General features: G+C 46.0%; 1 protein-coding gene across 2 annotated transcripts in view; it reads right to left on the bottom strand.

The window, feature by feature from the left end:
- The window catches only part of TUBGCP3 (tubulin gamma complex associated protein 3), a 76031-nt gene that overhangs the window by 25792 nt on the left and 23568 nt on the right, over positions 1-26671 (bottom strand). For both annotated transcript variants that reach the window (XM_030314278.1, XM_030314288.1), the window contains exons 8-16: positions 26384-26509; positions 24756-24824; positions 24216-24348; positions 22484-22650; positions 6544-6654; positions 5937-6045; positions 4021-4210; positions 1515-1650; positions 132-200 (exon numbers count right to left, since the gene is read on the bottom strand). In XM_030314278.1, the coding sequence (XP_030170138.1) occupies positions 132-200; positions 1515-1650; positions 4021-4210; positions 5937-6045; positions 6544-6654; positions 22484-22650; positions 24216-24348; positions 24756-24824; positions 26384-26509 (1110 nt within the window). The remainder of the gene's footprint in view (positions 1-131; positions 201-1514; positions 1651-4020; positions 4211-5936; positions 6046-6543; positions 6655-22483; positions 22651-24215; positions 24349-24755; positions 24825-26383; positions 26510-26671) is intronic.

Genomic DNA, 26671 nt, shown 5'->3' on the forward strand with positions numbered 1-26671 from the left:
TCAGTGGGTCTGACCAGAGGTCAAGTGATGGCCTTCAGTAGAAGCTCTGAGAGAAGACAGCCCATTCTGAAACAACAAAACAGCAAGCTGAAGGGCTGCAGCAACCATAAAAAAGCCCAGCATGGCCTTACCGTGGCAATTGGCCCATCGACGTGGTAGTCCAGGCTGAAAACGTCCCACCCGGTGTCACCTGGAGAGACCTGGGGACAGAAACAAACACTGCAGGCCTTCCCACCAGTGCTGCACTTAGTGCCAAAGAATCTCTCGTCCAAGAAAAGGCAGTAAAATAAAGCCCAATTTTTGAAAAGCATTCAATACTTGTGAGTGTTAGCTACAGGACAGCAGAGATCTGTTTGTCAACCCCTGTACCCTCGGCATTTAAACCATGGGCACAGAGGAGATGCTCTAAGGATACTGTGAAATGAATGGTGTGTTGTGGGGTTTTATTCAATGTTTATTTTATTTTTATTTCTTTAAAGATTTTTTTTTAAATGTTTATTTTTGACAGAGAGACAAAGCATGAGTGGGGAAGGGGCAGACAGAGAGGGAGACACAGAATCCGAAGCAGGCCCCAGGCTCTGAGCTGTCAGCACAGAGCCTGATGCAGGGCTCAAACCCACAAACTGTGAGATCGTGACATGAGCTGAGATTAAGAGTTGGTCGCTTAACAGACTGAGCCACCCAGGTGCCCTTATAATGTATTTTGAATAAATACCATAAAATCAGTCTAAAATTCATCACCAGTTTGACAAGAACTCACTGCCTCATATGTCCTGAATCCCTTAAAAGTCAACACTTAGGGGTGCCTAGGTGGCTCAGTTGGTTAAGCATCTGACTTTGGCTCAGGTCATGATCTCACGGTTCGTGGGTTCGAGCCCCACATCGGGCTCTGTGCTGACAGCTCGGAGCCTGGAGCCTGTTCAGATTCTGTGTCTCCCTCTCTCTCTGCCCCTCCCTCACTCGTGCTCTGATTCTCTCTCTCAAAAATGAATAAACATTAAAAGAAAAAAAACAAGAGTCAACATTTTAAAAAAGCCAACAAGCCCTACTAATGGTCCTTCATCATAGCTAAGCAAACAGTGTGTGATGTTTCTGACACTCATTCCCCTAAGAAAACTCACTGTCTATCAAACTGAAACTAAATACATCTATTTTTGATGAATATTACTGTTACATGCCATCCCTGTGCCTCCTGCAACATTACCATTAACAGGAGACAAGATTCACTCCACAACGTGCTACGGAGCGCCGGGCTGAGCGCTGCGTGTTCTCCGTCCGCGGCCCTGTGGGGACTTTGGACAGGGAGCAGACGGAGAAGCCAGTGCAATTTAGAGATGTGGCCCTTGTTGAAGACCAACAAGCAGCACAGTGCAGGCTCAGGCCGGCCAGCCTTCCGGCAACGACTCCCACCCGGCAGGCTAGACGAGATGCAGGCCACACGCCACACACCGGAACGCTGGCGGGAGTGCTGGCCCGGGGAGCTCACGGCCTGAGCAAAACCAGGGCCACAGTACCTCCAGCAGCCTCACATCCAGTCTCTTGAGGATCTCAGGGCTGTCAAACTGGGCGTTGGTGGCTCTGACGGCGGTTTCAAGAATTCCAGTCAAGTTGTGTTGATACAAAGTCGTAGCTGGACGGACAAGTTCTGGTCTTAACAGATTTTGTAAAAATAAAAGATGTTACTTGAATTCTTAAAGAGCTTTGCAAAAACTTAAAATTGTAGAAAGAGTTGAAATTATAAAAACTAAAAACACAAACCACTACAACATAGAAACAAAAGTTTCACAAAACTAACCGTAAACAGGATTTCACCAAGTCTTTTGGGGAATAAAACATTTCTTTAAATCTCAAAAAAATTAATTTTGATTCTGCTTAAATTGAAAATACTTAACATATGCCATACACATTAACAAATCAAGTTTTCAACTTAAGTCTGGCCTACAGTAACGGGAACTACTGGAATTTTCTGCACAGACCCAATGGGTAGAGAGGTCTTTGTTAAATCAAAACAACTAGATACACAGACGTCATGATTTTAGAAGCTAAAAATTGCCGCGTTATCAGCAAACACTTCTCTGGGGTTACTCATGTCCGGGTTGCTAAACAAAGCTAACGTTACCGGGCAAGAACCGGCCAGGTTACCAACACAGCCTGACAGCGAGGGGAAGTGCAGGAAAGGGGCCACCCAGTGCAAACAAGCCGCTGTGTGTGAGCACTAGGTTGGAGTGCGCCACCTGAGGGCCACAGCCAACACCCCGTGTGACACACAGGACCAGTCGGTACAAGAGCAAATCCTAGGAGTTCTCATTAAAAGGAGAAAAGGGGTTTCTTTCCTTTTTTTCTTTTCTTTGTGTCTATGTGAGAAAATGGATGCTAGCTGAGCCTGCTGTGGTCACCATTTCACAACACATGGAATCAAGCCATCGTGCTGTACACCTTACACTCACACAGTGATCTAGGTCAACTATTGCTCAATACGCTGGGGGGAAAGCCTGCCCATCACCCCCAGGGGTGCACATAAGCTGTGCGGCTCCAGGTCTTCGTGGCAGCAAAACGTGGGGCAGAGACCGATGAAGAGGGACCATGACATCATCACTCAGAGAAGTCTGAGGCTAGCTGGAGACCAGGGACATCCCCCACTTTAAAGCCACAAACTTCAAACATGTCTTCAAGAAACAAATCTTCTGATTACGAGATGCTCTAAATATCAAAACCGCACATAAGGCAAACACGTTACATCAGCCACACGACCTGGTCCGTAGCATGACAGGCACCCCTGCGTTTGGCCTCACCTGTAAACCGCGAGAGCTGCCTTGCCCACCTTGACCTGCACAGTTGCACCCTGGGCCAGCTCCCCCCACATGCTCACGGGAACCCCCATTTAGGCCAATGGCATCTCCCCTCCAAACACTCCTGCCCGCCCATGCTTCCGGCAGGTGCTGGGCTGGAGACCAGGACTGAGCTCACCAGAGGCCCCTTCCCTGCTCAGGGTCCAGACAGGACACTTCCACGAGTACGTGTGCTCAGTTCACAGTTCACCAACCCCTTCTCAAGCTGATGACACAGTCACCCACCCAGCACAAGCAAGTAGAAGATCAGTGACAGCTATGTGTGCCCTACACTACTTTTCATGCTCAAGGTGGGCTCCGGGGCAGAGGAGGGACCACAGGGGCCTGTGTCTGGACCAGGGGCCTCATTAGAAACGCACGTTCCTGGCCCCACCCCCGAGGGACCAAGCCCCTCTGTGGGCAGGCCCAGGGTTCACCTCAGCCAGCTCCCTCGGCAACTCCGAGGCACAGTGACATCTCAGGACCAGGCCACCAAAACCACCCCTTGATCACACAGGTAAGACTGGAAGGCCACACACTCTTTCAAGTGTTCCAAAGGGAACATCAAAAAGTGCCAATCTCCATTCCTCAGTGCCTGAGTGGACATCACCCGCGCTCTGGCTAGGAGCCTGGCTGCACCCCAGGTCGGTGTGTCTAGAGCCCGGGATGGGACAGACACCCTGCTGAGGGGCTGGGAGAGTCTCCACGGAGGCCAGGGAGGGACCCACATCTAATTCTGGGACAAAAGGTGCCAAGAAAAATGTCACAGAACAAAATGAAAAGAGTAGTAATTTTGTTTTATAGGTTTTTTTTCCCCCAAGGAACAATTTAAAATTCATAATATGGAAAAAGTTGTTTGAAATACACAATTTTTGAACTTGTTTGAAACTGGCACTAAGTGTGATCACACTGCACACGCCTCGGACACGGGACTGTCAGTGCCAGGGTTTCCACAAGGCCCACAGGCTTGTGAGAAAGGTACAGAATATGAGAAAACAAACAGACTTCGATGTGACAATCTTGGTTTCATCAAAAAATTTTCCAAAAAAATTTCAGATTTCATCTTACCGATATGTTCTCTAAGAACTCAGCCAATTTCCCCTAATGGCATTTATTCTTTAAAACAAGAACTGTTAAGACTCCTCATGCTGCAATCTACTGTGTATTTAAAAGATCCAAAGAGTGTTCTTACTTGAGCAAGTCCATTAAGTGCCTGATGAAGTCCCCTTGGCCAAGGAGCAGGTAGCGCCTCACAGCCTGCATGTGGTCCAGCAAGCTGTACTTTTTGTTAAGAACGTCCAACAGGTACTTGCTGGTCTCAAAGTAAGCAGCATCGATTTTCCCCCGAAACGCATTCTCCAAATCTGTGAACAAATCTGCAGCTGTAAAGAACAAAACGAGAGCATATACGTACATAACTTGTATTTCAATAAAGATAAAACTACCAGCTCACGCACAAACGTCACCGCCTACACCCACAAACGGCCCTGGTGACAGACCCAATGGGCCGGGGGGAAAAGGAAGGCGAATGAGCACGAGCCCAAGAAACCAAAAAGGACGCCGTCTGCTGGATGCACAGTGGACGCCCAAGCTCTGACCTATGAGAGGCCCCAATAACAGTCCGTCCTGTCCTAGACCTGAAGGTCAAGTCACTTTCAACAACACAACTAACTCAACACCTCACGGAGACACTGAGGTGAAGAAGGCAGCACAGGGAGGGTCAGTGTTGAACTGCCCGCACGGTCTCAACAATGAACAAGAAGGTGCCCACAGTGAGCAAGCTCTGGGAACTGCTGGCCTCAGGGTGAAACACAAGAAACGACACATATTGGCGAGGATGCGGAGAAAAGGGACCCTCGTGCACTGCTGGTGGGAACACAAACTGGTGCAGCCACTGTGGAAATCAGTGTGGAGGCTCCTCAAAAAGTTAGAAGCAGAACCACCACATGATCAAGCAACTGTACTTGGTATTTCCGCAAAGAAAATGCAAACACTAATTCAAAAAGATACCCGCACCCCCACGCTCACTGCACGTTATTTATGAGACACAAGATACGGGAGCAGCCCGAGTGTCCGTCAACGACTGAACGGTCGAGAGGTGGTGTGCACACACAGTGGGCTATCATTTACCTGGAGAAAGGTTATTCTGCTATTGTGGCAACGTGGGCGGACCTGGGAGGGTTACGCTAAGTGAAAGAAGGCAGACACAGATACCGTACGGTATCACTTATGTGTGGACTCTAAAGTAGTCAAAGTCAGAGAAGCAGGGAGTAGACTGGTGGTTGCAGGGCCGGAGTGGGGGAGAAAGCAGTGAAAGGGTACAAAGTCTGGGTTCTGCAAGCTAGAGTTGCCGGGACGACCATGGAGCGCAGTGCCTGTGGCTAACTCCACGGTATCACATACTTACAGCATGTTATCTATACTCGTTTACCACTCTCTATGTTTGATTATTTAGTATTTCATTTCCTTGTACATTTTCATCTTCATACCTAGAGTTTAAGCTCACGAAAGGCACAGTCATTCTCACGAAGAGTAAGTCATGTCATGACGCCTGTAGCTGACACCGCGAACGGAGTCAGAACGACAACATGAACAGCAAACAGCCAGGAGGGAAAGCTGCACACATCAAGTCAGCCGCACACAAAACACTGTGGAATTACTTCGGTGGGGCAGGCAGCAGATGGGAAAAACAGAAGCGAGGGCAGCAGCGAACAAGGGGACCATAGGACATCTCACACAGGCAGTCATTTCACCCAGCACTTCCCCAGCTAACTTCTGAATAAGCCTCTTTGTGTTACATGTGGCCACCAGTAGAAACATTTTTCCTTTATTTTCTGATTTTGGCATAACTGTCGCTAGATCGTTTTCTTTTCAAAGTAATACAAATTCTAAGAGAGTAAAACAGCTCCACCTAATCCAGTACTTACTGGTGAACTCCACGTAAAAAGAGAAATTCAAACTTTACATAGTAATGTTTTACACACATCACACTAAGTGTGAAAGTATTTAGGATGACAACTCAGAAACTGTCATTCCTACCGGACGGAAAACACTTCAAGCGACAGCTCTATCGCACCCCCACCACCACCGCCACCACCGCCACCGTACCATCCTGGGGGGAGTCGGCAGACTTGGTCACAGCTATCATCTTTGTAGTGGGTGTCTGGTCATGACAAACCTGGTGCAGGAAATTTATTGATTTTCCGATCAAAAGGACCTAAAAAGGAAAAATAGCCTCCAGTTACCATGATGTAAAAATGATTAATCATCCAACGACTATAAATATTCATAAGCAACAAATCTACTATTAATTAAAAATAAAGTAATGGAGGGGCACCTGGGTGGCTCAGCTGGTTAAGCTTTTGGCCCAGGTCACGACCTCATGGTTTCATGAGTTCGAACCCCATGTCAGGCTCTGTGCTGATTAGGACTCTCTTTCTCTCTCTCTCTCTCTCCACCTCCCCCACTCATGCTGTGTCTGTCGTTTCAAAACAAATAAACTTAAAAAAAATTTTTTTAATTGTTTTTTAATTAAGTAGCAAGGACATCTGGGATAGCATCAAGGGAACTGTAGGAACTGAGAAGACTTATTAACAAACACACATTAATCAGTGTATTCAATCAATCTGATCCTAAGATGCGATAGAAGAGTTTTGTCACCTGCTGCCCACATGCAGAATTACGACAGCAGAGCCCCAGTCCCCCCTGGCCTCACCTTCCTGGACTGGTCCATCGTAATAAAGGAGGGGATCATCGATCTCCGTAGAGTGTACTTGTCCTGCCACAGCCGGTCCGTCTTGACGGCTGGATCCGAGGCTACGAAAAACTGAAAGCAGAGGCACGGCCAGGTCAGAAGACAACGCTTACAGCAAACCGCTCACTGACAGCCACACCGAGGAAGTCACCCTGAAGGAAAGCTCTCCAGAGACGGGAGACTTACTCTTCACAGAGTAAAACCATCTTCAAAAGCATTTTGAGCACTGGGTGTTGTATGGAAACCAATTTGACAATAAATTTCATATTAAAAAAAAAAAAAAGCATTTTGGATACATCCCTCTGTAAATGGAATCACAGACGTCCCAGACTTTTTAAACCGAGTCTAACAACGCAGGCCTTTTCTCGAGGATTCATGATCTTCACTCTGATCACAAGCATCACCTCTGCTGTAGCCTCTGCTGTGCTCTGGCTGGGAGGGCCGCCTCATCTACTTTAGTGAAAACCTGCAGGTGTCCAGGGGTGTGGTGCAGCGATCCCTGTGCTCAGCTGTCCCCTCCTGCCCACGTGCAGCCCTCTGCAGGTTCTCCCTTGCGGAGCCCCCGGTCTAGAACACAGAAGTGCCAGAGCTAATGGACCCTGCTCACGGACTGCTGGCTGCAGGCTGACCTGGGCGTGTGGGTGGCCAGCACCTGCCTGCCTGGCGGCACTGCAGGAAGTGCCTTCCCAAGAACCACCCTGCACAGAAGCTTCTCCCCTGTCCACTGTGCTCCTCACTTTTGCTGATCCCACTGCCCAACCTGACCCTGGTGTGAGAAAGGGCACGAGGCCACTCTCATGTTTCAGTCCCATGTCCTTTAAGTTTTTTTTTTTATTTTTTTAGGTTTACTTATTTTTGAGAAAGACAGAGCATGGGATGGGGGAGGGGCAGAGAGAGAAGGGGAGACAAAGAATCCCAGGCAGGCTCTGTACTGACAGGGTAGAGCCCGACGCAGGGCTTGAACCCACACACTGCAAGATCATGACCTGAGCTGAAGCTGGATGCTTAACTGACCAAGTCCCCAGGTGCCCCTCAGCCCTATGTCCTAAATACGTTTGGGCTTTTATCTCCATAAACTCAATTTCAGTAGAACTGCCAAGTCAAAGCAATTTTTAATTTTTAGAGACATGTCAGACTCCCCTTCCCAACCAAACAGGCACATCCACGGACACTCCCACAAGGAGGATGGTCCCTGTTCTGCATCCTCGCTTGTGTTAGACTGTGCCAGTCAGCTGGTGAAGCTGTGGCCACCTGTACTGTTACCATCCTGACACAGGAAGTGGGGCCTGTTTCCGCGATGCTGATGGCCGTTTGCTTTTATTCTCCCATAAACTGTCTTTTCATCTCCTCAACCATCTACTGACGCTGTCCTTTTCTCATCAACATATGAAAATTCTGTTATATTAGGGAAAATGACCATCTGTGGATGAAGTATTACTAATTTACTTTCTCCAAGTTAACCATTTGGCACCGTTTACAGCATGTTCCATGTTTTCGCTTTGTTCCACTTCTGTTGTGTAGGTGGATGTCTTCCTTTATGGAAGAAGACTTTCTTGTCTTCCTACAATCTTCCCGCTCCTAGATTACAGACAATTTTCTCTTACTATTCCTGACATGTTATTTTTATTACTTACATTTTTCATCCGTCTAGAATTTACCTTGGATATGATGTCGGGGCTAGTGTTTCCTTCTGGAGCACCCTCCCTCTACTGGCCGAGCTAGCACCTTTTATTTAATATGCTATCCTTTTCTCTGAGCTAAAATGCCTCATCAGAAGCTGTCATGATAATTGTATCGATAGATCAGGAAAGGGGAAAGGCGACTAGATCAAGAGATGGACGAGGTATGTGATAACATCTTTACTTCCCAGCCTCCAACGGTGACCAGTGGCTTTGTGTTTCATCATCATGAACATGGACTTAAATGCATCTATGTTTCAGTCCATTAGAGTTATTACCCTCACTGGCACTCCACCACGTTTTCCATTCTGGGATGATGGGAGCCCCTTCAAGCTGGCTGCTGAGTCCTGTAGACTCGACCTAAGGTGTCTTCCTTGCTTCTGGTGTGGAAGATGTGCCAGGCTCATCTTACTCCTTTCTCCTCTAGACCTAGAATCAGCCACTCCTCCAGGGAGGAGAGAAATGGCCCTCAGTACTTAGTAGTACCTTAACACGGAAGCCGGACGGTTTGAGACGCAGCACTGGCCACGTTAAACGTGACAACCTGGCTCCCCCGGGGGACCGTAAGATCCACTTAAGTCGTAACACACTTCTCTAGTGATTCTTACACAAGTTCTAAATCACCAACAGGTGAACAATGCACAACCCAGACTAAGGAAAGTGTGTCCACAGAAACAAAATAGATTTAAAGAATTTTAAAAATATTTTTAGTAATTATATGCCAATGCAAAGTTGATGGTTTCCAGGCAAAACATAAAAAACAAAGAGAGAAAGAGAAAACTTGAAATGAGAAATGTAAAATGCTATCACTATGGCACAGAACCTACTTAACTTTAAAATAAGATCTCATTCTTGGGGTGCTTGGGTGGCTCAGTTGGTTCAGCGTCTGACTCTTGATTGAAATCAAGTCAGTTAGTGAGTTCAAGCCCCACTGAGAGCATGGAGCCTGCTTGGGATTCTCTCTCTCTCTTCCTCTCTCTCTCTGCACCTTCTCCACTCACACACGCGTGTGCTCTCTCTCGCTCTCTCTCTCAAAATAAAAACTTAAAAAAAAAAGGTATCATTCTATGTTATTCTAGACCACAGAAAAATATATAGAACATTTATTTTATGGATCTAGTATAACACTAGCAAAACCTGACAAAGATAACACCAAAATTAGAAACTATAGGCTAATTCCATTTGTAAACATAGATGAAAAAATACGAATAAAATATCATCCTTGCATTACTGGAATAAGGTACTTTTGGTCAGGGCACACCATACTCCCAATACACTTCAAAAAAAAATTTTTTTAAGTTTATTTTTGAGAGAGAGAGCGAGAGCGATCGAGCAGATGTGTGAGAATGGGGATGAACAGAGACAGAGGGAGACAGAATCTGAAGCAGGCTCCAGGCTCCAAGCTGTCGGCACAAGCCCGACGCGGGGCTCGAACACACGGACCGCGAGATCATGACCTGAGCCGAAGTCGAACGCTTAACCAACTGAGCCACCAGGCGCCCCTGAATACACTCCTAAAGATAAGAGAATGTATAACAAAATATAAAATAGTATCAGGTAGTCATTAAAAATAAAGTTCATTCTTAATTATTACAAACTCTTCTGGGAATTTGATGAAAAGTACAGATCTTCTTTCCACAAAATAACACTATTACGTGCTATTCAGGAGTTTCAGAGATCATGCTTTATGAAGCCCTGGGTAGAGAAGAATAAAATTTAACAGCACAAAATTTTCATTACTAAATAACCCCCACTGTATTGGCGAAGCAGGAATGCAAAGTAGAGTGTTTCAGAAATACAGTGAATGAAGGTTGAAATTTGTCATTATTTCAAATTAAAACAAAAGTAAAGTTTACAAAATACTACACATGTACCATATCTGATAGACACATTGAAAAATACACAAGAATATACTATAAAAAATATACACAAAAATATTGGCAGGTTATCTGTTCATGACAGGATTACTAATAAATTTTCTCCTCTGTTTATATGCTCAAAAATTTTTAATTATTCAAACATTTTTATTTTTTTATTTTTTTTTTTTTTTCAACGTTTATTTATTTTTGGGACAGAGAGAGACAGAGCATGAACGGGGGAGGGGCAGAGAGAGAGGGAGACACAGAATTGGAAACAGGCTCCAGGCTCCGAGCCATCAGCCCAGAGCCTGACGCGGGGCTCGAACTCACGGACCGCGAGATCGTGACCTGGCTGAAGTCGGACGCTTAACCGACTGCGCCACCCAGGCGCCCCTATTCAAACATTTTTAAATCAGAAAAAATATCATTCAAAAGAACTGAGTAATTAAGACCAACGAGAGAACATATGATACCAGCAAAGAAAACTGTGCAGTAACATCACCTTCTCATAGCAACCAACAAAAAAAGATTTGTTTTCTGTTCACAGAAATCTACTCCTGAGGGTAAATATTTAAGAGAACAAAATTCTTAATGATGCTAAGGTCTTATTCCATCCCTCTTAAGTCAGGGCTAGATGACAGCCATATATAAGGAGGGACCTGAATAAATGCCAACATGTTTATAACCATGTGGAGGAGATCAAGTTTCTTATCTTTACGTACAAACTAGTATGTACTGATCTTTGTATTTTTAGATTTGATTTCTATCCCCTAATTTTAAACACATAACTAATGACTGCTTTGAGGGATAACAGGTCCCACAATCCTGAAGCGATTATCACGTTAAGAGATACTTAAATCACCCAACAGAAACTTGAAAACTGTCACGAGCCCACCAGGAGTCATGCAAAAGGTCGCCCAATCACCGCGCTAGGACCGCCCCATAGCCCCCCACTCAGCAGAGAGGGGCTGGTGTAAATTCTGCTGTTACCAGTTATTCACTTAAACGGAAGAGCTAGTCCCACAAACAACGCACTAATTCGTCCTGACAGATGGAGTGCAGCCGGCTTTGTATCAGTATGTAAGACGATTTAATTTAAAAGATAAAAAACTCGGACAATTCAGTCATCTTTAGAAATTAGGAAAGCGTCACTTCATCTGAGGGCAGAGTAGGGTGCAATCACTCTCCCGGCAAACACTGAGAGGAGTAGGTCCATCCTGGCATTTAATTAAGCCTCTGAAAAACATATAGTTACAGAGGAAAAAAACCAAGGTCAGAACATAATTGCTTGTATTTCACTGATGCATTTTCCACTCAAGGTTCTTTACTTTTCACCATGTGTCAAACACAGAAAGAACGGAGAAAAAAATATAACATAATTGTACCATGATTTCTCATTAACTGTTGGACAAATGCCAAGGCCTCCCTACTAAAAACAGAAATGAAGAGGGTAATTTTCTTAGCAAGCAACATAGCTTCTAAGAAACAGCCATTATTATACAAAGACCCCAACCCCAAGTGGCAATAGGCAGGCAGCCCCCCAGAGCCCCTGCGCACCCCCCCCAGAGCCCCTGTGCCCCCCCAGAACCTCTGTACCCCCCAGAGCCCCTGTGGCCCCCCCAGAACCTCTGCACCCCCCCCAAAGCCCGTGGCCCCCCTAGAGCCCCTGTGGCCCCCTCCACCCCCTGCCCCTGCGGCCCACCACACCCAGGAAGCCATACGGGCTCCACACAGGGAACCAGAAAGGTCTCGCACACGGTAGGCAGGAAAATCCCAGCACGTCAGGGGTGAGGCTGGAAGTGCCAAAATGCTAACATGATCTTACATAGTGCACTTTTAAATTCAGTAATTCTTAGCAAAAATATACAAGAAACAGAACAAGAGAGCTGAAGGCACCCACAGATATTCCCAACAGCAGTCACCACATTATCTCCAGTTCCACCGACCTTCCAGTTCAAGGACATAGATTTTTAGAGCATTTTTTAAAAATTTTTTTTCAAATTTACTCATTTTTTTGAGACACAGAACAGAGGGTGAGCAGGGGAGGGGCAGAGAGAGAGGGAGACAGAATCCAAAGCAGTCTCCAGGCTCTGGGCTGTCAGCATAGAGCCTGATGTGGAACTCGAACTCACTGACCGCGAGATCATGACCTGAGCCGAAGTCAGGCGCTCAACCGACCGAGCCACCCAGGAGCCCTGAGTGTTTTTACAGCATTTAAGTAAACATGTGAAGTCTGGAAATTTTCGGATTCTGAAAGCAAGAAAGCTTACATTTACCCTTTCCTTCCGTGTTTGCTCCCAGATGAAGTCCCTCACCCTTTGAAAAGAATTTTCCAAAAGGCAAAAAATAAAAACAAAGTAGGTTAACGTTGAACTACTGGCATAATTTGTTCACCTCAATCACTCAGGGCAGAAAACCCATGTGAACTACTGAAACACGAAAACCCCATGTTTTCATTTGTACTAATTTGTAACCAAATAAAACTACAAACTTCCCCCAAGTGTTGAAAGTACTTAATCACTTACAAAATCTGTAAATCTTCAACATTTGTCTACCTTTCCATTTCATAACAGAACACAAAACACAAAACACAGTTCCTGCTGGTTGGGCCAAAGGGTCCTATCTTTTTATAACAATTCACAGTAAAATCCCAACTGGTAGGCCCAGAGGCAGTCTTGAATGATTCCATACCAGAGACAGCCAAGCTCAGAGGCTACCTGGCCCTCTAACTCATTCTTGGGTTGCAAATCAGCCAAGCCCAGAGGTAGCTAAGGCAGGACACTGACCACTGCCCAGCAGCAGGAGAGACAGACAAGCCTTTCCAGGGAAAACCTCGGAAAACGTGGAAGGAGCTTCCGGGAAGGACAAACTCGAGCTCTGAATAGCCATCAACAGACAGTAGGACCCCCTGCAATCAGTCGGAGCCTAATGCAGGACAGTCACTGAGCAGTGGACAGCTGGGTCAGAGAGAGAAGGGCCAAGAGCAGGGAAGGTTCTAATCCCACCCCTGACTGGCATCCTCACCCGTCCCGAGGCAGGAGAACTGGAGCTTCAAGTACAAGCTCACACCTATGTTGACTCTACAGAAAACTAGCTCCTGTCCACATTCTTGGGGCCAGGTCACGACTTTTCTTGTAGGTTTTGTTCTAACAGGGGGTTTCCTGACCTGGGGTCCATGGGCCCAGAAGGCAGAAGGGTCTGTAAACGTGGAAGGGAAGGGAATTACACTTTATTGGCACTAACTTCTATCTGAAATTTAACTCTTCCTTCCATCACAAATGCAAACAACAAGCCACAGTACCTGTGACTTTGTCACCAAAAGAAATCCCATATTCTCACATGACCTGTTCAAGTGGGTGCACAGATCCAAAACGGCCACTAACCCTTCTTACTGAACATGTCAATAAAGACATACATCTGTTACCGCATCGCTTATCTAATAGGAAGTCTGGAAACACTACATAAACACACTTCTTTACCAGGGAATTTTTCTGGTGCGCATTTACTCTTCTTAATTGACGATTACGCTTTCCCTCCCCCTCACAGAAAACCCCCTGAGAGACTACTGTACAGACGAGAGCTGGTGTGAACTAAGAAGGCCCTCTGCTCTCCCTCCCTCTCTTCACCTCAGCCCCTCCGACACACTCTGTCTCTGTCCCACTCCAGTCAGGCTGGGGCTGCAGAGAATCACAGGACAGGCCCCCAGGGTCTCGGGCTTCACTGGGCCTCTGAAACATCCTCATGCCCAAGTCACAGTCCACGTCACACCTCCCTACGAGGTTCCCAGAGGGCAGCCAAAGGGACTGGAGACTGCAAATGGCCAGGCCTGGTGACAGGTAATCAAGGTCCTCCCTACAACCAGCACTGAGGCAGAATAAAGGCTCAGCAAGGGAGGAAAGCTAAATCTTAGGAGCCAGACATGGCTGGCACCCCTTCGCATAATACAGTCACCATTTTAATCATTTTAGAGCGTGAATTCAGCACTTTAACGTTATCCACTACAAGGCTGTGCACCCGCCATCACCATCAAATTCCAGAACACCCTCAGCATTTATTTGCAGAAACACCATACCCATCAGGCAATGACCTCCCCACCCTCTCTCCCCAACCCCTGACAGCACTAACCTTTCTGCCTCTGTGACTTGGCCTATCCTGCACATTTCACATAAATGAAATCCTACAACACGTGAGCTTTTGTGTCTGGTTATGTCTCTCAGCCTAAGGCTTTTAAGATTCATCCATGCTGTAGCATGCATCAAAATTTCACTCCTTCTTGGGGCTGAATATTCTATTCTGTCACTTGGATAGACCACCCATTAGGTAACAGACACCGGCACTGCTTCCACCTCTTGACCATCCTGATAATGAATGAGGCTTCTGTGACAATCACGTACAAGTTCTACGTGAACGTGTGTCCTCACCTCTCTTGGGCACACACCTGGAACCGCTGGGGGTGCGTGTAACTTTCCGAGAAGCTGCCAGCCCTGTCCCTGAGTGGCCACACCGCCGTGTCCCCACCAGCACCGTATCAGGGTTCCAAGGTGGCCAAGTCTCCACCGGCACTTGTTATGCTCTGGCCTGTGCTCTGCTCCAATGAGATCCCCATGACAGCCCCCTGTGGTTTCCACTCATACTTCCCTGATGACTAACGCTGAGACTCTTTTCCGGTGCTCACTGGCCATCGGTAGACCTCCTTTGGTAAAACCTGAGTACCCTGCCTATTTTTCAATTGCAGTGTTTGTCTTTTTGGTCCCGAGTTGTGATAATTCTTTATATGTTCTGGATACTAGACCCTTACTGCATCTATGATTTGCAAATACATTCTCCCATTCTATGTGTTTTTCTTTTGTTGCTTATGCTTTTGGTGACATATCTAATCCATAGTCGCAGAGATTTACAAACAGCTTCAGCTGTGGGACCTACTTTGAGTAACTTTTTATACACAGTATGCAGGTGAGGTCCGAATCCTTTCTTTTGGGTGTGGACATCCAGCTGTCCCAGAACCACCTGCTGGAAACACTTTTCTTCCTTCACTGAGTGGTCTTGGAGCCTTGCTGAAAATCACTCAACAAACATGAGCACGTGTATTTCTGGGCTCTCAATCCTGCTCTCGGATCTCTGAGCCCATACTCATGCCAGAAACACACCTGTGATTGCTGTGCCCTGTAACATGTGACGTCGGGACGTGTGAGTCCTCCCACTGTGTTCTTCATTTCAAGAGCGTGTGGCTTTCCAGGCCCCGTGCACTTCCATGTGACTTTGAGGACCAGTGCTGCCATTTCTGCAACAAAAGCCACGGAATTTTGACGGAGATCACATCCAACGTGAGATCATTTGGAGTAGTGCTGCTACCTTAACAACATCACAGAGGGGCACCTGGGGGGATCAGTCAGTTAAGTATCCGACTTCGGCTCAAGTCATGATCTCACATGGGTCTGTGGATTTGAGCCCTGCATCGGGTTCTGTTGCTGACAGCTCGGAGCCTGGAACCTGTTCCAGTTCTGTGTCTCCTTCTCTCTCTGCCCCTCCCCCGCTTTCTCTCTCTCTCTCTTTCTCTCAAAAATGAATAAACATTAAAAAAAAAAAAAATTTGAGGGGCGCCTGGGTGGCGCAGTCGGTTAAGCGTCCGACTTCAGCCAGGTCACGATCTCGCGGTCCGTGAGTTCGAGCCCTGCGTCAGGCTCTGGGCTGATGGCTCGGAGCCTGGAGCCTGTTTCCAATTCTGTGTCTCCCTCTCTCTCTGCCCCTCCCCCGTTCATGCTCTGTCTCTCTCTGTCCCAAAAAAATAAATAAACGTTGAAAAAAAAAAAATTAAAAAAAAAAAAATTTGAAAGCACAGTATCACGTCTTCCAAACCATGAACGTGTGGAGCCATCGGTTTATTTAGGTCTGCCTTCATTTCCTTAACAGTTTTATGATTTTCAGTACAATTCTTCCACTTTCTTAGTTTAATTTCTCCCTAAGTATCTGATTAATTTTGACACTGTCATACATAGAATTGTTAATGTTATTTTGGGATTGTTTATTGCAAGTATATAAAAATAGGACTGATTTTTATGTACTAATCTTGTATCCAGCTAATTTGGCAAGCGTGTTTATTAGACTTGGACTGTGAACACTTTAGTTTTCTATGTATAAAATTATGTCATCTATGAAGAGAAGCAGTTTTATCTCCCTTGCAATCTGAGTATCTTTGTTTTTCAACTGCTCCCTTGTCTAACTGCCCTGATGAGAGCTTCCAGCTCCCAGTGCAACCCTGAGCAGGGTGGGGAAAATGGACCTGCTGTCTGTTCCTGAGCTGGGGACCGAGTGTACACCCTTTCACCATCGTGACATTACCTGTTAGCGCTTCATATACGCCCTTTATCAGGTGAGGAGGCTCCTTTCTATTCCTTCGGTGAGTGTTCTGATCACGAAAGAGTGTTGAGTTTCATCAAATGCTATTTCTGCGTCGCCTGAGATGATTGTACGTTTTTCCCTCGTTTGAACAGTGTGGTGTATTACATCACTTTCCTTATGCTATAACCACCCCTGCGTTCTTGGGAGAAATCTCGCTTGGTCATGGTGTACAGTCCGTTTAACTTCTAATCCATTTTTTAGTGCTTTATGAGGATTTCTACATCTATATTCATAAAAGATACTGTTCTGTAGTCTTTTTGTGTTGTTGTCTGGCTTTGGGATCAGAATAATATGAGCCTCATAAAATGTGTAAAAACAAGTATTCTTTCCTCAGTTTCCTAGAAGAGTTTGAAAAGAACTAGTGCTAACTTTATATATTTGGTAGAATTCACCAGTGAAGCCATCTAGTCCTGGGCTCTTTACTGGAAAGCTTGAGATTACGGACTCACTTCACGAGTTACAGGCCTGTTCCAAATTCCTACTGCTCCGAGACTCCGTGTCAATGGTTGGTATTTCTAGGAGGTCTCAGGTTTTATTATCTGCAAATGACTTCATTTCTCCACCATTTTTGAGGTGGAGTTTTTGCAGGACACAGAATTCCTGACTGGCAGATTTTCCTTCCAGCATTTTGAGTGTACATCCTAGTGCCTCGTGGCCTCCGTGGTTTCTGAGGAGAGGGCAGCTGCCGACCTAATCGAGGGCCTTCTCCATGCAGAGTTTCCCTAGGACTCTGTCTTCCCACGACTCGATCACAAGGCTCCTGCGGACATGGCGACCTGTCCCACTGGACTCTGGGGAGCCCCCTGCGCGTCCCGGCGCCATGGGTCTCTCAGACCCTTGACATTCTCCTCTTCTCTTCCTGCTCCTCCGGCGGGATAACTCAGTTGGGTCTATCCTCAAGGCACATGTTTCCTTTTTCCTGTTCAAATCTGCTGCTGAGCCCCACTAGTGATTTGTTTCATTTCAGTTACTGTACTTTTCATCTCCAGAACTACTTTGGGTCCTTTTTACAATCTCTGGTTATCCAGGTTTTGTGCTCTCTCTGATTACAGAAAGTAGCATTTCCTGGGGCACCTGGGTGGCTCAGTCAGTTGAGCATCCGACTTCAGCTCAGGTCATGATCTCACAGTCCGTGGGTTCGAGCCCTGCATTGGGCTCCGTGCTGACAGTTCAGAGCCTGGAGCCTGCTTTAGAATCTGTGACTCCCTCACTCTCTGTCCCCTCCCTCGCTCATGCTCTGTCTCTGTCTCTCAAAAAGTAAATAAACGTTAAAAAAAAATTTTTTTTTAAATGTATAAAACATAAAGCATATAAAATCCAAATATAATTGAAAAAAATCATACAGTTTGACTCATTGGGCAAAAAAAATTTAAAAAAAAAGAAAGCATTTCCTTGCATTATGCAAATATTTAATAAACTACTTTTATTTTCGAGAGTGAGCGCATAAGTGGGGACAGGAGCAGAGGGAGAGAGAGGGAATCCCAAGCAGGGTCCAGGCTCAGTGAGGAGCCTGACACAGGGCTCAGTCCCACAACACTGGGATCGTGACCTCAGCCAAAATCAAGAGTTAGACGCTCAACTGACTGAGCCACCCAGACGTCCCTAATAAACTACTTTTAAATGAGTGGTTACATAAGGCTCACATGTAGCTACTTACAGTTAACCATACGCTTAAAGAAATATGATTTTACAACTAAGTTATAACTCATTACACAATTGAGGGGAAATTAACCAATGTTAGAATTGAAGAGATAAAAATACCCAAATTTTAATTGTGTAAGGATCAAACACAAAACGCAATTTTCTCAACTACCAAATTCTTATGGTAAATATATTGTTTAGAGTGAATTAAAAAGAACTTCCCAAATTTAGTCAGAGACTTAATCAGAGTCAGGAACATTTATAAATGTATGGGTCAACGAAAAAAGGAGAAGTCAAAGAACACCACAATTAAGAGAAAGGCCACAGACATATCAGGGCCAGCGGGCACTCAAATTATATCCAGCATTCTTCTTACATAAATTAACAGCAACTAACCTAGTAACATACTGAGCGCTTACTACCTGCCTGACTCCATCCGCACACACGCGCACAATCCTGTGAGGCTGCTGCTATTACGCACGCACGGAAGATGTGCAAGGGAAGGCTCACAGAGACTACAGCACTCGCCCAGGACTCAGAGCTTTTCCAAACTGCAGCCAACAGTCAAACCCAAGCCATCAGACCCCAGAACCTGGGCCGGTGAGCCCCACCGCACGGCGACGAGGCAGGGAGTTAAAACAAGGCCCCTGTAAGACGCTATGAACTGCCTGCTGGCACGGCGGTACCCAACAGCAGGCAAGCAGCAAAGGGCAGAATCTACTTTACATCAAGGACTCATGTTAACTCTATAGTCACAGTGCATTTTTGAGAAATCCCAGCAGCCGAACTAGTGAAGCAAACAAGACCATGTGGGTATAAAGTAACTGGCAAATGAACACTTACAAATCCTGAACTTCCTGAAGCCTTCTCTAACCTCAGACACCGAGTAGGAATATCAGTAAATATAAAACCTTAAAAAAGATAAGTTTACTATAGTGCAATGTTAGTATTCGAAGTAATCTGAGGAAAGGGTACCTGAGGGTGCTTTATAGTTCTGTCAACTCTTCCAGAAGTCTGAAACTATACAAAAAAAAAAAACATTTAAGGATAACTTTATCTGGGAATGCAAACTGGTGCAGCTACTCTGGAAAACAGTATGGAGGTTCCTCAAAAAACTAAAAATAGAACTACCCTACGACCCAGCAACTGCACTATTAGGAATTTATCCAAGGGATATAGGTGTGCTGTTTCAAAGGGACACATGCACCCCCATGTTTATAGCAGCACTATCAACAATAGCCAAAGTATGGAAAGAGCCAAATGTCCATCGATGGATGTATGGATAAAGAAGAAGTGGTATATATACATATAATAGAGTATTACTCGGCAATCAAAAAAGAACGAAATCTTGCCATTTGCAACTATGTGGATAGAACCGGAGGGTATTACGCTAAGTGAAATGAGTCAGTCAGAGAAAGACAAATATCATATGACTTCACTCATATGAGGACTTTCAGATCCAAACAGATGAACATAAGGGAAGGGAAGCAAAAATAATATAAAAACATGGAGGGGGACAAAACACAAGACACTCTTAAATATGGAGAACAAACTGAGGGTTACTGGAGGGGTTGTGGGAGGGGGGATGGGCTAAATGGGGGAGGGGCACTAAGGAATCTACTCCTGAAATCATTGTTGCACTGCATACTAACTAATTTGGATGTAAATTCAAAAACTAAAATTAAAAAAATAAATAAAATGTGTTAATGATACCTACAAAAAAAAAAAAAAAAGAGTAACTTTATCGATGAGGCAAGATCTGAGATTAAGCTGAAGGGATCGTTTGAGCTAATGACCTAACACTGAATTCAACAGACGGTGTTTACTTAGCATTTTATCCTTAAATACATAAAACCTAAGGTTTGCCTTACACATATTCTGGGCGACAAGACTTCTTCAAAGTAAGTATCCCAAAGTGAAGCTATTCCAGCCTTGGAGAGTTTGCTTTTTTGCCTTACCTCAGTGAATCAATGTCCAAAAATAGAAAAGAAAACAGTCTAGAGGAAAATCAATCTGCAAGTCAAGGCCCAATTCTCCGGCCCCACAATTATAAATAGGCCCAGATCACACACAGGTCAGACAATCAATAACGAACTGGTGGTACTTTTAGGGACGATTCTGAAAACACAGACGCACACAGTGCATTAGTGGTGTAATTAAGGACTACTTTAAAAACCCAGTTGCTAGAAACTGCAAACTAAATTATTCTCAAAAAAAAAAGACAAAAGCATTGCAAATCAGAAATTAGGTTCTAAATTTTAAAAAGATAATTAACCAGTTTGTGGCTTTAACTTTTGTTTTACTTGACAACAATTTTATATATATCACAATAGGACCAGAACTGCAATTCCTGTCCCAAACTCTGAAGAAAATCAGCTTCATCAAGTCAACTGGTCACCAGCTGTTTAAAAGGTCAGTATCACCCAGAGGCACCTGGGGGGCTCAATCAGTTAAGCTTCCGACTCTTCTTTTCAGCTCAGGTCATGAGCCCAGGGTTCGTGAGTTCGAGCCCCATGTTGGGCTCTGGGCTGACAGCTCAGAGCCTGGATCCTGCTTTGGATTCTGTGTCTCCCTCTCTCTCTGCCCCTCCCCGGTTCATGCTCTGTCTCTGTCTGTCTCTCAAAAATAAATATTAAAAAAAAAAAGAACAACCACAGACACAAGATATCCAAATGTATAAAACCACGCCATGACTCAAGTCTAGAAAGACAGACAAATCCACCAGAAAAGCGGGAAAAGAACAGGCCCAGCAATTGGTAGAATAAAAATAACAAACATGAAAAGCTGGTTAACCTCACTAGGAAGCAGTAGAATGCCTCCAAGACACCGCACCTCACACATTAGAGTAAAAACCTTCAATAGAACTGGTGACAGGAGAACTGACCAAGCTGGAGAAGGGGGACCCACGGAAGGCCGACTACAGGGTGGCCTGGCAGGACCGCTCCTAGAGCCGGGAAGGGCAGGATCAAAACTAAAAGACTGCGCTCGCTCCCCAACAGCCAGCCATCCCACCTCGCAGGACCGACCTCAGAGGAACTCGTATGTATGCACAGGGAGACACATGAAAGGGTGTTGTTTTCAATGACATTCAAAAGGTTTACAACTATGAAGACCATCCGTCGGTACAAGACACTACACACAAAGTGGATGTCCACCTTTCCTACACATAGTAACAAAGGACGACTCTAGCGCAGCCACAGCAGGAGCTACAGGCCACACGGAGCAACCCACACAACACCTGCACCTTAGGTGCTGCCCGTGTGCACCAGAGGCTCCCCAAAACCACTCTCAACAGTCAGCTCTGCTGCCATGCTGGTTTAAAAAGCCACTGGTCCCAGCACAACTGGTCTATGAGGAAACAACAGGACCATAACACGAATTTCATGACTGTTCACATCAAGTTCATCCACAAAAAACTAGGTGAAAACAGGAGCCCAGCCTTCTGCTCCACCGCAGGTGAGCCCCACACCCACAAGCCCACATCAGGGCATCTACAGGGTAAATGCCATGCTCACTCTAGAATGTATGGAGGGCTGGGGCACCTGGTGGGCTCAGTCAGTGAAGTGTCCGACTTCGGCTCAGGTCATGATCTCGCGGTCTGTGAGTTCAAGCCCCGCGTCGGGCTCTGTACCGACAGCTTGGAGCCTGGAGCCTGCTTCGGATTCTGTGTCTCTCTCTCTCTGCCCCTCCCCTGCTCGTGTGCTCTCGCTCTCTCTCTCAAAAATAAATCTTAAAGAAAAAAATCTAGGATGCACGGAGGGCTTAACCACTGAACGTGTGTCGACAGCACTACAACTTCTGTGAAGTTCCTGTCCTTTCCTAATGTGATGTCCCTGAGGTTTTGAGGGTGCAGCCCCTCATTCCACTCTTTGACAGAGGACCTATGGTTTGTGCTGTGTGACTTGCACAGCACAGTGGCTTTTAGGAGCACACACGCCGCTTCATGGCAGAACCAACTGTGCTTCCAACAGGCACGCAGCACACACACCCATTAAAAGTGCCAGGGCCTCAGTAAGTGACCTTGCAAAGTGACAGAGCGTGCGATACTGCACCACACGAGGACTAACACGGGACACCTAGGTCTGGCTCTGCCGCAAACCTGGCCAGGGGATTTGGCCTTCTGACTTTCCCACCATTAAAACTGGGATGATAATCTCCGACGGACCCCAGGCGGCTCTGTCGCTCAGAGGTAACTGGTTTTCAAAGCACCGCACAAAACACGCACGGCATTCGTGCAGTGCGGTGGCGTTACAGTCGAGAGGAAACAGTTCCCAGGGAGAAAAACTCAAGAGAGTAGCCGGAGACTCGAACAGCGCTCCTTACTTCGTGGTACGTGTCCTCGAGCTCCCCGTCGTATATCCAGCGGTACAGGAAACTCAGCACGGGATGTGACACTAAGCTGAGAATGTGCTGCACCAGGGACCTCACATACGGGTCCCCCGTCTTCGTGTACGCGTGGACAGCAGAGGCCAGCTCACCTCCTTTCCTCCCTGGGGGACACATGCAAAACACCCAAATTACACTCCCGGCAGAGACCAGGTCATCGAGATGCAGTGTTCCCTGGCTACCATCTGGGACTGAGGAGTGGCAGTTAACGTGTTGAGGAACAGAGAGAGCGCCAGCCTGCCCCAGGCTTCACGAGTCAGAGCAAGGCACTTCCCTACCTCCGCACAGCCGCTGCGGGGTTTTTCAAGAGCAACACCCCTGACTCATTACTCAAGCTGGAACATGAATTGTCACCTCTTCTGACCAAGACATGCATTAAGACTCACACTTTATACTGCAGTCAGGGATATAAACACATAGAAAATATGAAAGTTTTACAAAACAGTACTTGCACTTTAATGCTTCCTATTTTCTTCCTTTCCTCCTTTAGTACAACACACTAGTCTCAGCTTACCAAACTCATCTTACAATCCCATTAAGTGGCTAGAACTCCCATTCTGAAAAATCCTGCCACGGTGAAGAGTCCCGGGCCCGGGGAGCACAGCTCAGGATGAAGCACTGGCAGTGGCAAATATCAGGCCCCAAAACACAAACACAGAAAGTTTCTTACGGTAAGAATTCAGGATTTGATTAGGTTGCTGAAAGATTTTCAGGAAGGTCTAATGTGACCCGATGTTACTGAGATGCTCCTGGCAGGAGCACACACAGCTGCCCGAGGGAGGGGCAGAGATGTCAGAAGGAGCTGGAGGTCCAGGACACGAGGGACTCAGTGCACACAGAAAGGGGCGGGGACTGGGGAAAGAGACAGAGGAAGAGTCTAGAAGGAAACCACATGGGGGTGCTCATCATCTGAGAAAAGACACATATTTTGCCTGACTGCTTTCTCTTTTTGAGGGGAGGTGGCAGGAAGTAGAGGAGGCAGGGCACAGACAGCTTGGCGAGCTCAGACCACACATGCTGGAGTCCTGGCCCCTGTGCTCACACAGACAGAAGAGGGTGGCAGCGGACACAGGGCCGTGACCTAGGGGCGGATCCTCAGCTTCTCCCACCTCACTCAGTTCTCACAATCCTAAGAGGAGGCCATTGACGCCCCAGCATTACAGAGAAGAAAAGACAAAGAGGTTCTTGGCCAAGGTAGCTCCAACAGAGAGAAAAAATGTTCAGAAGGCAGGTAGAAATGCAGAGCCAGAGCCTGGGAGAGGCCCCAGCCACACAGGCAAACTGGAGGACTTGTAACACCTAGCTTGTGGACCCAGACCTGGGCCATAACCTCGGGAGGAGGAAACCCCCAGGGAAGGCTGCTGGGCCAGAGACAAGTAAAAGGGGCTTAGAGATGAACAGTTACAACACCAAGGACCACAAAATGCTTAGAAACTAGACACCCTCTCCTTTCTTCCCTCATTTCAATGAACTACTAAGCTTCCACAAACATAAACATGGGGCCACATCAGCAACTGGTGACTTTCCCTATAAGTGATCTACGCACTTGTACGTAATCTGCACATTTATGGCTGTCAAGGATACACGAGAGCAGGCACGCAAATGACCGCAGATGAAATTCTCTAAAACCTGCTTTGAAATAAAGCAGGTCCATGAGACTCAAAACAACCTTGGCAGTGGTCCACTAGGGCCGCGAGAGTCTTCAGTCTTATCTTGGGGTCGTACGTCCAAACCAGGAGGCGCCGGAGCGTCAAGCTACTCTCAAGGCCCAAGTTCACCCCCTGATCATCCTCTAACTGTAGCTGAAAAACAACAAAGATGTAACATGTAAACACAAGTCACCAAATATGTCCACCATTTCTTAATCCACGGAAGTCAGCATGGGGAGCGGATTATTCTCATAAAACGAAGCGACAGGTCCCCTCAGAGAACAATAGTTTCTTCAAGCCACTAGTCATCGGTTGAAATGGTAGATCACTTCTCAGCCTCTTGGCTAAGATCAAGTGAAATGGTAGACAGAATTCTCAAAATCAGCATTAATTGCCTCTCGAATACACTGAAACTCCATGGGTATCGAGACCTCACGAACAGCATTAGCAAACATTTTTATCTTTTAAAAGTAATTATAAAGAAACTTAAAAGCTCTATATAGTTGCAATTTTGTATGATGGCAAATCATGAAGAAATTAAAATACAAGCAAAGCATTACCTGGGAATGTAAGACAGACAGCAATCGGTAGTATTCCTTCAGTTCCTGATGCAAGGCCGCGCAAAAGCTCTGCATGGGAAAAAGCAGGCGTCGTGAACACACAGCACAGCCCTCACGCGCCAGCGCATCTGATCGCCACAGGCTCAGCGCTGGACCACGACTGGTACATTCTGCTGGTTTAAGTTCTGCTTCTGCCAGGGGCCTGCTGGCAGCTTTACCCACGAGCATGGCCATAGTTCATCCCACGAGGGGGGTGTTCTCCCCCAGCACGAGCTTTGCAGTTGGAAAATCAGATTACAGCTAAACGTATGTTCACTTTGACAATAATCTTTTAATATTATATCCCCTCTAAATCTTTACAGTTAAAATGTCATTTTTTAGGGGGCACGTGAGGGGTTCGTCTGACTCTTGATTTCAGCTCAGCTCAGGTCATGATCTCAAGGTTTCTGAGTTCAAGCCCCGAGTAGGGCTCTGTATTGACTGTGCAGGGCCTGCTTGGGATTCTTTCTCTCCATCACTCTCTGCATTCACACTCTTTCTCTCAGAAATAAATAAAACATTTTTTTTTTTTTTCAACGTGTTTTATTTATTTTTGGGACAGAGAGAGACAGAGCATGAACGGGGGAGGGGCAGAGAGAGAGGGAGACACAGAATCGGAAACAGGCTCCAGGCTCCGAGCCGTCAGCCCAGAGCCCGACGCGGGGCTCGAACTCACCGACGGTGAGATCGTGACCTGGCTGAAGTCGGACGCTTAACCGACTGCGCCACCCAGGCGCCCCTAAAACATTTTTAAAAATGTAATTTTCTCTGTTTTTAATTACAATTTAAAAACTGGCAACTCCATGCCAGTTTCTCCCAATTTTTCAGTGTTGTTTGTACCGCTCATTTTCCACACCCATATTATTAAAAACTTCTTTGTATTTCTAGGATCTTAAATACAGAAAAGGTGAGGGGCGCCTGGGTGGCTCAACCGGTTGAGCAACCGACCTCAACTCAGGTCATGATCTCTCAGTTCCTGAGTTCAAGCCCTGCGTTGGGCTCTGTGCTGACAGCTCAGAGCCTGGAGCCTGTTTCTGATTCTGTGTCTCCCTCGCTCTCTGCCCCTCCCCACTCACACTCTGTCTCTCTCTCAAAGTAAATAAATTTTTTTTAAAAATACTAAAAAGATGTCAAACCAGAATCTGTAAGAAAGACCATCACACAGTCCTGTGACAAAAACTTTCTAGAATGAACCCTAGTATGTAAACCCAGAGACCTCAGGGGGAAGAACCTGCAAAGGATAAAACCTCTTCTCTTTAAATATCAGGCTCCACACTGTTCTGAGTATCTTAAAGTGATACACCGTCAGTCATCTGCAGGCTTATTTTAATGCATTTATGTATTCTGTGCTCACACTCCACCAACAGCTACTGTGAACCATGTGTGGTACTGGGTTATCTCTGTCAATACTCACCGTGGTCTCTATTTTCTCGAGTGGACCAGGATGGCTCCAGTGTTGCAGTATCAAAACTTCCTTACTTAAAAAGAACCCTCTTTTCAAGAATTACTTTCATAGTAAGATTTTAGGTAGACTAAAAGCACTCCCCAAAATGAAGGCATCCTAAATGTTGTGGTAACAACAAACATACCTGACCCACAAGTCCAAACGAACGGTCTAGACTCCTCTGGTCAGTGTATTTTCTGATTTTGTTATGCAACCATCCCAACTCAGCAAGTCTGACTGTCGTATCCCTCAAAGATTTACTTAGGTTTGCCTAAAAAGTAAATATATCAAGAGTTAAAAATTAACAGTAGAATTTCAATTGCTTTTCTAAACCATTTGCACTTTTAGTATCCTAATGCTTAGGCCCCAACACATGGCACTTACAAGTAACGAATGCACCACCACCAAGACAGAACAACGAGAGTCTGGGAAA

This window comes from Lynx canadensis, chromosome A1 (genome assembly GCF_007474595.2).
Source record: "Lynx canadensis isolate LIC74 chromosome A1, mLynCan4.pri.v2, whole genome shotgun sequence".
Taxonomy (NCBI): Eukaryota; Metazoa; Chordata; class Mammalia; order Carnivora; family Felidae; genus Lynx; species Lynx canadensis.